A 14,921-nucleotide genomic window follows, 5' to 3' on the forward strand; every position below is an offset into this window, starting at 1 on the left:
CGCCATTCTAGGTATTTTATTATAAATTTTAATACTTGTTATAATTTGTGTGTGATACCAGACAAAGTACCGGGTGGCCAACTAAGAATGGATGCCGGCTGTATCTCAGAAACTACTTATCGCCTAACTTTGGGAAAAAAATCCTAATAAGTATATCGACCAAGAGAAATTGCTGGAAATTATTTTCAAGTTCGAAAAATATCCGCTGGGGGGCGTTTCTCTGATAGCCAATCAGAAAACAGGGTTTTTCTCAAAAATATGCAGGTGAACAGGTATTTTAAATATTACTACTGTAATCATCAAGAAATTTGTAATTTTTATGATATAGAGTGTTTTGCTCTATCTCATAAAATAAGGTGGTGGGGGAAGGTTAAACCAGCTTTTATTAAAATAAGGATAACTCAGGTTTAGGTTAACCAATTTAAATAAACTAGGGCTCGTTTAAAAGAGCCTTTCCTCCTTAATGATATTCAGTATAAATTTTGTTTCCATAATTTTTTTCGTGATAGCTAGAGGGCGCTGTTTGACATCATAACAGATATTGCGCTTTTCCATAAGAAATTTAAATAGGAGGCTATAATTTTCTTTGCACAATTAAATAGAGCACAAAATTTTCAAAATATCAGCGCAAACCGCAACTTTCTATCTTGTCTCTAATCGGAGATATTAAGAGAAAAAATTATGTTGGCTGCCGCTTAGCTTATATGGTCTAAAAATTCGAGTAGTAGGCTAGGAAACAAAAAGAGTTATATAGAAAAATTGGTTATGTCAAAATATCATTTTTTTCCAATTGTTGCCTTATTGTGTTCCATATTTTTGTAACTTAAGCACATAAATAAAAATCAAGTTTAAAGTACGGATATGTTTTTTTTTGGTTGAAATATTCAAAAAGTATTCATATTTAGATGTGGGTATATCGCAAAATGCTGAGAATACAATGGACTGACCGTGTCTCGAATGAACGAGTTCTAAACCAAATGAACAAGGACCGAGAACTCCTCGACATAATAAAAAAGAGGAAAGCAGCCTATTTGGGCCATATCATGAGACATAGCAAGTATGAATTCCTTCAGCTCATCATCGAGGGTAAAATTGAGGGAAAGCGCGGACCCGGACGACGGCAATGCTCCTGGCTGAAGAACATCAGAGATTGGACAGGCCTGGACTCACATACTTTGCTGAGAAGAGCGAAAAATAGAGAGGAATTTGCCATGGTTGTTGCCGATCTTCACTGAATGGAGAAGGCACTTTAAGAAGAAGAAGATTCATATTTAAATGAATCCAGGTATTCAAATGCAGTGGTATTCAAAATTTTTTTTTCTTTATATTCGAATCTTGAGTATTCGAATACAATTTAGAATACAGTATTCAGGATTCATATTCGAATACCGGATTTCAGTATTCGACCCAACTCTGATTTCAGTCTAATAACTATTTAGTCAACAACAACGACAGGTGTATTAATAATTTCGATTCCAAATATCTCGATAACCATTATTCGAAGGGATTTTTACCAAGAGACCTTTTTTACGTAAAAAATGTCGTAAATATATTTTTTTTACTCAGTAATTACTCTTTAAAACAGTTAAAAAATATGTAGGTGGCGCCTCCAACAAATAGGAGTCATATAGACAACAAAATCAAATTTCTCATGTCAAAAACCCCCAGACACCAATGTTCATCAAAATATTGGCGTTACTTCAGAAATTATTTGGAAAAAATCGAAATACAGATAAAACTACTACACCCTGTATCTCCAAAACTAAGTATTTTAGGACATACCTTTATACGAGCTTTTTTACTTATTTTTATCTGCAGAATATGCTGCCAAAGTTTCCGGAATACAGTTCGGACCACCCTGTATATTAAAACAATTTATTATTTTTGTATTGTAGGACATCGAGCACTGCTACTACCACGGCAAGGTGCAGGACTATCCAGGTGCAACGGCGGCATTCCACACGTGCAACGGTGTGAGCGGGGTCATCCACGTGGGCAACGAGACCTTCGTCATTCATCCCTTTTACGGGGGTGATCTTTCGGTCAGTACTTTTTTTTCAAATCTAATAAACTAAGAATACATTTTTGATTATAGCAACTGTTAAATTAGCTATACATTTACCTAACCCCCCCCTTCAACTTTTACTATGTGTTCAATACATTTAAGAAGTTCAAAATATGTCGTCACTTTGCATTGTGTGCAGGTGACAATTTGAAAACGAAAAGTATTTAATATTGCCTCTACCGATGATAGTATGAAAATTTTTGGCGAAACACGTCAATTTACATATCAAGGGGGACAATTTTTGAGGCATTTGTTGTCATGTTACTTTCAACCCCTTGACCCCCAGGGCACCTACCCCTAAAATTTTAAATAGCAATCCCTATTTCTTTTACCATTTTTGTGTTTCTTATAGAATTCTACATAAACTGCATTATTTTTTTGAGAATTTTATAAGGAACACAAAAAGGGTAAAAGAAATAGGGGTTGCCATTTAAAATTTTAGGGGTAGGTGCCTTGGGGGTCAAAAGGTTGAAAGTAACACGACAACAAATGCCTTAAAAATTGTCCCCCTAGATATGTAAATTGACATATTTCGCCAAATTTTCATACTATCATCGGTAGAGGTAATGCTAAATACTGTTCGTTTTCAAATTGTCACCCTGTATATAAATAATATGAGACTTTTTCATTCTTTTTATTCAAAAGTTCGTACGAATAGAATCCATTTGTTAGTTTAATAATATCTATTGTGAAACAAGTATGATTTATAAAAGAAAATATATGTGGCTAAAAACTAAACAGTATCATCGCAGAAAGTTAAATGATTATGAATAGAAGTAGCTGGTGTATTAAAACTAGGAAACAGAGAGTTCTTATTTATAAAGGTAATTATTCCAATACAATGTTCATGTTTAACACAATATTATCTTGTATATTATCTTACAATATTATATTAGTTTCATTGAATTGAAATATTTCAAAAATATATTCTAGTTATAGGCTGATAATAATCTGTTTAATGAGAGGTTTGTATTATTTTCAAAGAATTTTAAAGTTTCTGATATATTCGGTTGTTATACAGCGTAAACAAATAACTTTACGTATATATCTCAAATATTCCATTTAAGAATTAACATAGTTTGCTTTTAGGGTACAGATATACAGATATACATATATTGCAGTTTTCTTAAAACTTCTAATTCAGTCTCTGCCAGAGATACATGAATAAATTTGTCCATTTTACATGTTGCAAATCTCTAAAACTGATGACAACGATTTGCCAAATCACACAACTGGAACTTTAATGTTCAGAGATCTCCAGCCGAATGGAACCCCCGATTAGGGCTAGGGGTCAGTGCTGGCAATTAAAACTGGATTAAGTTACTAATCCCGTCCAGTAAAAGTAGCCATTTTCGACTATTCCACCCCTTTAGACCACCAAAAACCTCAAAAATTTTCCAACTAGCACAACTTTTACCGTTTTAAATTCAAATTACATATTATTATCTATTAATACGATTGAAGGCAGATACTGTTTCAAAACTTTTGCAGTTCATTGTATAAAAACGAGCAAAATATTTAGTGCAAATGGGAATAATGGTTAAAACTGAAAGCTAATGAACAAATGTTCTTTGTGAGAGGGAAGCAGCTTTGTGAATTTTGATAATTTGCTATAATTAGTGCGACAGGTTTACAATAATCTCTACCAATAATTATTCAGATATTGCCTATGTACTATCATTATAGTATCAGGTCAGTAAATGAGGATTATAATTGTTCCAATCTATACCTGCATTTCCCTTACAATAAGCCATAAAAATAATAAAGTGTGTTGTTACCATATACAATCAGTTACACAAATAGTTACCATATACAATCTGTCAACTCTTGTTTACGCATTGGAAATGAAGAAAATAATAGTGACTTGCTTATTCAAAAGTCTTATAGAATTTCGCCGAGCGATTATTCGAAATTCATATTTTTGTATCTGTTATTTTTTAGAAATATCAGCTTTCTTTATTTATTTTCAGCTTTCATCGAATTCTTAACGCGGCAGAATACACCGACATCGCATCATATGCTACCGCTGAGAGCATACTGTTATTTTCGTACCTGTTATTTTTAGAAATAACAGCTATTGCGAGTTTACATCGCGAACTATCACTATCAGCGCACTGTTATTTTCGTACCTGTTATTTTTTTAGAAATAGCAGCTATTAAGAGCTCGCTTGACTTTCGTAACGTGGTGATCACGACATCACATCACTAGCTATCGATGTAATTCAACTGTTATTTTCGTATCTGTTATATTTTGAAAATAGCAATAGTTACGAACAGATATTCTCGTAATTGTTAATATGTTTAGTAGTGTCTAGTAATATGTTATACAGGGCAAGACAAAATTAATATTAAACATTGGCCACTTTTAAAAGCAAATTACTCTTTAATTTTAAATAGAACAACCAGTATATTATTCCGATATTCAATGGAGAATTCATATATCTTCAAAATATTCTTAGGTTGCCTTCCCCTTTTTTTTTGTTACTACCGATTTTGCGTCAGTAGAACTTTATTATTTGATAAAATCTAGGTGGCTGTGACACACCTTTTGTTAATTTAACAAAAATTAAAGGATCTTGGGTAAAATATTTAACACGATAACTCAAAAACCGCTAAACCGATTTTAACCAAATTTGGCACAAAAATACTGTCGCACCCGAGAATCTGGCAATTTGTTTTTGGTGGGGGTGGGGGGTTGGTAATGGGGTATGGGAGGGGGTTAAAAATTTTAAAAAATTATAACTCCAAAATTACAGTAGCTAGCGAAGCGCGGTTTTCAATTTAAGATTAGGAATAATATTTGCAACAGAATTTGTAATAACATCAAAATCAGTCAAAGTCGCAGTTTTTGAGATAAAAAAAAATGAAATATTGTTTAAAAAAAATAGAAAAATTCCCTTACTTTGAAACTAAAAGAACTGCCTACCAACTTTTTATTAAGATATTTTAGTATGGGCGGCTATACGTGTCTTCCGGCGCCAATTTTTTTTTCCTTGGGGTCTGCTAAACCCTACCACGCCAGTTGAGGGTCCATAAAAATTCGACAAATTTGCAACAAGTAGCCATTGTAATGAGTGGGTGGGGTGTGTTTCGCTTGTAGACACAAATCCAGTAGACGTACAATATCTATCTCAATGTTTTCAATGTTCAAGATAATAAGGTAGACGATAATGCCTCAATTATCGACATTTACAACCACAAAATTCTAGGTCACGAATCGCGGATTTTCGAATTTTATTAAAATAAAATTTTGCGGTGGAAATTCGAGCGAGAATAATCAAACTTCTATTACGACTTAATTGAGACGGTAGTTTTTTTTTTCCAGAATAGTACCAGGGCTTCGTTTATTTAACCGTGGGATTATTGTCGGCCGTGTCTGCGAATATTAAGCGACCGTTTTTACCGACTTATTTTACATTTCTGGCGGAGCGGCGAACGAGAGATTTTATTAAATTTTATTCTGGCAGATGGCCTGTTGAAATTTCCGTGCAATTACGTAGAGCGAACAACAACAACTCCTAAACAAGCCTAGTTCGACCCGAGGTTGCAGGGGAAGAGGGAGTAGGGGAGATGGAATTCTTGTACGAGGGTTTTGTTGATTTAAAAATTCCGAAAAACGAGTTTCTGGGACGGAGGAAATAGAATAATGAACAAACGTCCCTAATTCTTGAAAACTTTATTCTTGAAAAAAATAGTAGAGTAGTAAAATATTTGTTGACTTTGTTACATTTAGGTTTTTAAGGGGTGATTGATTTAGCCAAAAGAAACATATTTTCTCTTTACCATTTTTGAAATAAATTAATATAATAACCGAGCTATTTAATTTTGAAAATATTTTTTTAAAAAATTATTTTTTTTTAAATTTTAAAAAAATATGGCTTCATTTTGAGAACCGCCTTGTCTTGACTTGTTCGACGCCCAGATTAAACGTAAAAAGCTTATCTAACCTTAGAAAAGGGGACTCCGATAGATGCAGATCGATAGTAATTAAGTTAGAGCGTCATTTTTGCACTTTACCTAAAACAGCAACCCTACACTTAACAACACTGTAACGTTTTCTTGACACAATGCAAACGGCAGCTTTTCGTCTTTGGGAGCAGTCGTAGGTTCGTTTTTTCTTTTTTTATTTTTTTTTATTAGGTGTTATAATTAATCAATAAAACAATAATTATTGGGCGCCAGGACATTCACTCAGAAATAATAGATCTCTTTACCGCAACTTAAATTTATTTATAATTAAAAAAATATTAGACAAGGACAGTAATTGATGTGGATGAAGTTAGGTTTTTTAAAATGAATTAATATTTAAGAAAAATAAGTAATCAACATTTAAATGTATGATAAAAAAAATAGTATCATTTGCTTTGTTGATCAAAAATCATTGACATATTAATATTAAATTACGCAAAATAAAGTTAAATAAGTACCTCAAACTAACGCAGTTCATGAACCTTGTTGTATGCGCACATAATTCCGTCAATCAATCAAAAGTTAATTAAATAAATATGTCAAGTGACACCATCACAAAATACTTGACAAGATATTAAAATATGTAAAAATTTGTATATTTAAAATTAAGAAAATTATATTTTAATAATGAAATTCAAAAATGATATCTAATAATTACATAATTAATTACGTAATTGGTCAACAGTAAGTAAATAGATTTGAAATGAGTTAATAAAAAAATATGAAATCTGGTCTGATTATCCGGTGCAATTCCAGGCTTTGGCTCGTCCTTCTGGATGGTGTGTGGACGCTAGGTGTGGAAGCTCATCCCCAATCTACCACAGCCTCGAACAGCCCCTTACAATACCACCAGCCATGTGGAAATCAAACATGGATCATAGATACAGGCTCTCGTACCTCAAACCACCAATCACGACATATAACTCGCCATGTAACTGGACGGTAAAACCCTGGAAACGACACAACTTATGCACAAAATGCATTTTAGCAATTTTAGAACTTACCTCGCGATGCTGAGGGTTTACTCAAAAAAATAAATTCATGACAGGCCAACCAAAACCACGTTTAGAAAATCTGTAAAGAGATAAGGTTGAACCAAAAGAATAAAAATGTGATGAAGATCAAACTTACCACAAAAATACCCATGAAAACTTAAAATTGATTCCTTCCCCAAATGCCAGGAACCACTAGGACTACATTCCAAAAGTTAATAGAATTAAAAAGTTTAAACTTTTTCGGATGACTTCAGATAAGTATGTCGATGTTTACGCCACGAAATCTGAATCAAAAATGGTGACTTCCGATAGTCAAAAGATGCTCTAGTCACAAAATAGAAATCTTGATAGTTGATTTCTATTTTGTGCTCTAGTTCTGCGCCGACAAGGGCAAGTACGATCCACAGAGTGTCCGAAATTAGAACTAATTCGGTATGGTGTATGTTGGGTTGCCAATAGTATCGTTTTATTAAAACGTTACAACACTTCATTTCACTTCGATTCTTGGCAGCAATATAAAATACCCACGTGTATTATTTGGAACTGAACAACCGAAACGCGCCAGGAACAGACAATATTACAAATGAACTTCTGAAGCATGGTGGTCCTGAGCTAGTAAAATATCTGAGATTGTTATTTAACAAGATTACCGAAATATCAGAAACTCTGGTTGAAAAAATGGCACAAAAGCGTCACAATTCCTATATTTAAGAAAGGACAAAAAACTACACTCGAAAACTACAGAGGCTTAACTCTTCTCAATACAACCATGAAACGTTTTACTAATATTTTGAAAGGAGAACTGGAGGAACAAATTACGAATAGGGACGAACACAAGGTTTTAGATGAAATAGATCAACTACAGATGCCGTATTTATCATTAAACAAATTAAAGCAAAAGCAACAGAGTTTAATACACCAGCCTATATCTGTTTCATCGACTTGAATAAAGCATTCGATAAAGTACGCCTATCTGACATTATTAGACATATTGAAAGAGAAAAAAGTACCTGAAAATATTGTGAAAATCATCAGGAAGCTAAATATCGATAACATATACCAACACCAGGAGGCAATAGACAAGGAGACAGCTTCAGCCCCTTCTTTTTCAATCTTTTAATGGACGTCATCATAGAAAAAGTGACCTCGATGAATATCGGTTATCGAATGGGACACAACCGAGTTAGCATGGAGTGTTACGCTACTTAAACAGCCTCTACACTATGCGGAGAACTCTTCGAAGCAGATCAAGGTTACATTTCGTTGCCCAATTTTGTCGCATTTCAGTTTATTTCCAGTTGTCTTCACCCAATTCGGTTTGTCTCTACCTACTTTCGATTCTTAAAAGCGCCTGGAAACTACTCGTAAGGAGGACGTGGGGGAATTTTTTTAGCGTTTCTTGTTGCCTCGTTTTTTGTTTCATTTTAAGCTATTTCCAAAAGGTGGCGGTATATGTACCCGAGACAAAGGACTTTTTTTCATACATCTAGTTTTATGTTGATATATTATATTCCACAAGATTAATATTTGAACACGCGTTTATAATATGTAGAGTAGATATTTTAGAACAAAACTTTTCACTCAATCTGCAGGAATATAATTACAATATGTTTATTATTTAATTTTATTATAATGAATTAGTATATAAAATTGTTTATGTTATGTCTGTTTACGCGGCCTTAATTGATTAATATAACAGTAGTATTACTTGATGAGTAATACGGGCAACATCATCAATATATCGAGCTGATTGGGAAAATGATTGATTGACCCGATGTCAATAAAAGATACTTTTATATATAATAATAACATGATTTGATATAAATCCATTCAAAAATAAGAAATAATTAAACGGTTTTTTAAATAGTTTAACACCGTGAATTATAACCTATAAAAGGCGGACCGCCAGAACAGTTAGTCACTGCGTATTGCCCCGCAGGTTTATGATTTTAAGTTTTGGAAATATATTTTTTTACTATATTGCAATTAATAATGTTAGACAATGATTAAAACAAAATATTCTTGTGTAACCTTAGAGGAATAGCCAATTTAATCTACCATCGATTTATTTGTTTTTTTTATTTGTATTACCTTACACTACATTACAAAATAATTATATTTATTCATACTCTTTTTACTTATTTTTTTTACTTTATAGTTTACTTATTTTTCTGAAGCCACCACAACGTTTGACCTTGATTGCTTCGTGCTATTTCACAAAATAGTACAATAAATATAAGCCCGTGTTATAAAAATTAGTTTTCTAAAATAGATCGAGACGCGCCGTGATTGGTTGTGTGTTTTTTATTAGATTAGCCAGATTAACAATAAATAAATATTAGAAAAAAAAACTTTTTTAAAACAAGCTTTTATTTAAATACACTAAAAAGAAAAAAATAAACTTTTATTATGAACTTATAACGTCATTACACAATTTTAAATATTATATAAAAGTTTGTCGCGAGATTTGAGTGTAGAGTTGCACTCATAAAAATCTGATAAGACAACTTTATCTTGTAATTCCTTGTCTATTGGTCTATCATAACACAAACTTTGAAAATGAGACAGGGTAAACACAGGTTTTACTTAATTTACTTGTTTATCGATGTAGAGAAATCTCGCGACAAGCTTTTATATAATATTAAAATTGTGTAATGACGTTATAAGTTCATAATAAAAGTTTTTTAAAGAAAAAGTTTATTTTTTTCTTTTTAGTGTATTTAAATATAAGCTTGTTTTTAAAAAAGTTTTTTTTCTAAAATTTATTTTCTGATTTTTAGTTATGCTGGTTTCTCAGTGCCACACACTTAAACTATTTTTTTTTCTTAAATAACTTCCTATGGGCATTCTAATAATATGTATATCGATTTTCATTAAAAAAGGAGAACTTAAAAAAAACGACAGCTGTTAAATTTAACAGTTCAAATTTGAGACAAATAAAATGAAAACCGACTATGGGGTAGGTGACTTCCAATATGTCGATTTTTATCAAATTCGGACAACTTGGAAATATTTTTGACAGCTGTCAAATTTGACAGCTCAAATTTTTTTTCTTTCATTTTAGCCCATGGCCATCCTATATATCGATTTTTATCAAAATCGAACAACTTTGAAATTTTTTTGACAGCTGTCAAATTTGACAGCTCAATTTTTTTTTCTTTCATTTTAGCCCATGGCCATCCTTATAAATGTATCGATTTTTATCAAAATTGGACAACTTTGAAATTTTTTTGACAGCTGTCAAATTTGACAGCTCATTTTTTTTTCTTTCATTTTAGCTCATGGCCATCTTATATATCGATTTTTATATCAAAATCGGTTGACTTTGAAATTTTGACATGTCATTAAACTCTCAAGATAGCCGCCCATATATTTTTATTCATATGTACCTATATATATACCTATATATATAATTTCAGCCCGATCCATTCATAAATAGAATTTTAAAAAATCAAAAACCTCAAAAATGCCGCCATTTTGACAGCTGTCATAAATTCGGGTAATGCTTTGCAAAAAATGTATTGTCATCGGGACTGAACCTACATGCCAAATTTCAATTTCCTACAATAAAAGGCTGTTAACATTAAATAACAATGACGTCCGCACTAGAATCAGAATCCTGAGATGCTACGTGCTCTCAACCCTTCTATATGGAGCAGAGGCGTGGACCCTTACCGACGCATCATGCAAGCGTGTGGAGGCATTTGAGATGTGGTGCTATCGGCGCATGCTTAGGATTTCGTGGGTGCATCGCGTGTCAAATGAGACTGTACTACATCGCATCAACAAGGAGTTGGAGTTTCTGGTAAATGTCAAACGAAGAAAACTAGAATACTTCGGACACATCATGCGGAACGAGAAATACCGCCTACTCCAACTCATACTGCAGGGGAAAATAGAGGGCAGAAGATCGCAGACGAATATCGTGGCTGCGAAATCTACGAACATGGACCGGATTGACGTCAACAGCTTTGTTCAGAACGGCAGTGAAAAAAGTAATATGGATCAATGCGATAGCCAACATCCAAAGAGGATAGGCACTTTAAGAAGAAGAACAACAATGACTACATCTAATATAATCTCGTCATTGATTTATTTTTTATTATTGTTCACTTTTCACGTGAAAAGGTAAACACAGAAAGCACAACGGCATAAATTTTAAACAGATTGCAAGAGGGGTTTACAGTAAATGTTGGGAACTCTCGCAGTTTCTAAAATTAATCTCTTAAATCTTTTTATGCGCTTCGTAGCTTTATTGAAAACAAGGGGTAAAACCACTCGCCATAAATAATATAATAATTGCGAACTTCCCGCTCGCCCTAGCTCGCACTATTTGCATTTGCATAGGCGCTGCTTCCACCTCCCTTCACAAAACAAACTACAAAAGTTCTCCATTAGGACCTGCTTGGAAACGTAATAGGTAATCTCCATTTTGCATTTCAAATGTTTAAAGTTGCGCTAGGTCGAAAATTTTCAGGTTCTGAAACAAATCGACGGTTTGGACGATGTGGTATACAGGGTGCTACAGATTCGAGGTACGAGCATTGGTATCTCGAAAACCGTAATATAGTCTGTCCAACGAGAAGATCCTTGACAGTGATAGTGTGTGTCATTGTAATTTCAAAGTAGTTTATTTTATTTTACAAAGAAATAAGTTGGTACAACTGGAACGCATAGCAGGATATATTTAAAATTTGATTGACAAAATGACAAGTTATTACTTCAAAATATTGTGAAAAAAACTGTATAAAACCTGAAAAATATATATAATATATAAAACTGAAAAAATGTAATCGAGTTATTTTATTTAATAAAAACGGTATGTGTTAATACAAAACAAACAAGAACAAGACACTACATACCAAAAAAAATATAAAAAAGAACTATTATTTACTTTCAAGCTTTATAAAACTACCCGCATTTTGTAATATTCCACAGGAATAAATAAAACAAATACAAATTTGTAATATTCCACAGGAATAAATAAAACAACATAGGTAAATAAAACAAACTATTTTATTAATAATAACACCTACCAAATTTTATACCTTAAAGGTTGATTAATTAACTTTAATCTTAATTATTTTAAACCAGTACCTTTTGACATTATTTTTCTGCAGTACTAAAATCCATTATTTACCTATCGTGTGATGTCGATATTTTACAGCTACTCCAGTTTTTAGTATGTGTTTAGTTTGATCCTTCTACCATATACGAGATGCACTTACATATCTACGACGAAATGGTATACAAACTTTATCGATGGCAACTTCATTGGTGTATAAAACTTTCTGCCTGGGCAGCGAGTATTAACCATAAACTGTGCTCTGGGTCTACAGTTAATTTTCACTCGATTTTTCCTCCACTTGACTTCAAAAGACACAAAACACACGTAATAATACGAATCAAAATGCATCATCTTCCAAAACGCAGGGTATTTAACAAAGTTGACACAAAATTATAACCTATAATTTGGCAAGACTTTGACAAGCGTCAAAATGACAAAAATCTAAAGGCGAGTTCATACGCATCGGCGTCCGTTTGTCGTTCATCATTCCGTCAAACCAATAAAATTGAAATACGATCTGTCATTTTTTAAATAAACCAATAAAACTGGTTAAAAACAACAAGACACGACGCATGACGGATTTATATTTAAACCCATCCATAGATAACTTAAAAATTATTAGAAACTTCTTTTAGTAAAATAAATAGATTGGTATGGAACGTCATCTGCTTTTCTTCTGTCATCGTCTGTCGAAATCTTACCTGAAAAAAAAAACAGAGTATAGATACGAACATAGTTAAATTGGGGCTAAGTTGCGCCTTTGGATGTTCACCAAGATGCCATCAAAAAAGTTTTAAAAATTTTAAGGATTACTGAGTTTTTTTTTTGGAAAAAACTTTTTAGAAAATCAAAAAACTCATTGCACATTCTCATAGCCACTTTATTAAAGCTATTAGCTTTGTATTTTCAACTTAGGCCAATTTAATTTTTTTAAACACGGACTTGCATTTTTTATTTCAGATTTTGAAAGAACTCGGACTCCTGAGTACAATGATATGCCACATTTAGTTTTTTTTTGTTGGGCATAAACTATTTCTTTATTTAAACTAAGTTCGGATCTGTTTTTTTTATATTTAATCTATTCATCCTTACAATATTGGTGAGCTTACAAAGTTAACAATGACGTGCGGTAAAACAATGAATACGGAAAATCAAATATAATAAAATAATAAAAAATATCCCATAATCAAATCATTTCCCCGGAAGATGGATTGGAAATGGTGGAGCACAGTATAATGGCCAGCGAGGTTCCTGGACTTGTTGCCAAGGGGCGGGGCATTACTTGACGTTATTTGTAAAAGTGAAATCAATACACCTCAACATTTACAACAAAGAGTACAAAATTCATTCGGAAGTATAAGAAGATCGGCTATACATAAAATTGAACGAAAAAGAAATGTGTGCAATAGGGAGGGTGTTAACCCTTTCGAAACACTAGAGCATTAAAAACTAGTTTGTAGAAGTTGATATATGTATAATAACTACGATTAATATTATGCATATTATTAGGTAGTACATTGAGATTTCAAATTCACAATAAAAAAAAGTTAAAAATAATATCTTTAAATTGCTGACCTAGATATTATTTATTTGAATCTTCCAATTGACTCGATTTTCCTTATTCATTGTTAATTAGCACTGATCAATATTGTTGCGATGAAAATAATCAGATTAAATAATTTAAAAAACCAGAGTCGGACTTGAAATTATTTTAAATAATAATTAAATAGTTTTGTTGTTAAGTTAATGTACCCAAAACAAAAAAAAAATAGAAAGTATGGAATATCATTGTACTCAAGAGACCGAGTTCTTTTAAAACCTGAAATAAAAAATGCAGGTCCGTATTTAAAAAAAAATATGTTGCCCTCTGTATCTCATAAATTATCAGCTAATTTGAAAATCTAAAAATACTTTCAGATAGCACTAATAAAGTGGCTACGAGAATGTGCAATTAGTTTTTTGATTTTCTAAAAAGTAAGAAAAAAATAAAATTGATTTTCAAAAGAATTCGTTTTTTCCAAAAAACTCAGCAATCCCAGTTGCTGAACTTTTTAAAAATGATAGGACTGGAAAATGTAACCTAATGATCAGAAAAGGACTACGAAAGCGATGAAAAGGTCGCAGTCTAACCTAACATAATCATCGGTATTATCATCAACATCGACAGTATTATCATCGTTGATATCGTTATCTAATATTATTGTTGTTATACCTAGTTATAATAAGAATTGCAGAGACTATTGTCCCGATACATTTTTATCATTTTGCAGATCTGAGTCAGTAAATTTTCATAATTGTATTACGTTCGCACTCGGTATCTGTTCTCGCAGCCCAGTCTAATTTCCGGTGCGGACCGGCCGGTCACCGTTAAGCGCGACGTTCATTTGACGTAAATCTGCCACGCGGCTTCGGTTTATCAGTTCTGTGGCGGTTCAGGTTTTAAGATACGCCCGTAAATTACGAACGGCTGGACCCCGACCGGCCACCGACCGCTCGGAATTAGACGTTTGTTATGGCCGGCGGCGCGGCAGTGGCAATTATTATATCGGGCGACGAGGGACTGGCCGGAAATATAAACTGAGACAAAGGTCAAGAAAGTTTAATACCGGTCGCCGACTCGCCTGGAGGTCGGTTTTGTTGACCATATTATTGATCTTTTTAAAGTTATATATCAACAGATAAGCTTAGATGTAGATGTAGATGTATACAGGGTGTCCCAGGCTGAACGCGCATTAGAAGTTTCAACATCACTGTTTCACAACGAGATCTATCAATTAAAAATATTTTCAATACGGTGGCGCTTCCGAAAATACCGGAAGTTGAC

General features: G+C 32.9%; 1 protein-coding gene across 1 annotated transcript in view; it reads left to right on the forward strand.

Annotated features, from left to right (window-relative positions):
- The window catches only part of LOC115891169 (disintegrin and metalloproteinase domain-containing protein 11), a 325,656-nt gene that overhangs the window by 236,803 nt on the left and 73,932 nt on the right, over nucleotides 1-14,921 (forward strand). Inside the window, exon 6 of the mRNA XM_030911575.1 lies at nucleotides 1,896-2,042. Within this exon, the coding sequence (XP_030767435.1) occupies nucleotides 1,896-2,042 (147 nt within the window). The remainder of the gene's footprint in view (nucleotides 1-1,895; nucleotides 2,043-14,921) is intronic.

Source organism: Sitophilus oryzae, unplaced genomic scaffold (genome assembly GCF_002938485.1).
Source record: "Sitophilus oryzae breed Bouriz unplaced genomic scaffold, Soryzae_2.0 scaffold_971_pilon_pilon, whole genome shotgun sequence".
In the NCBI taxonomy this organism is placed as follows: domain Eukaryota; kingdom Metazoa; phylum Arthropoda; class Insecta; order Coleoptera; family Curculionidae; genus Sitophilus; species Sitophilus oryzae.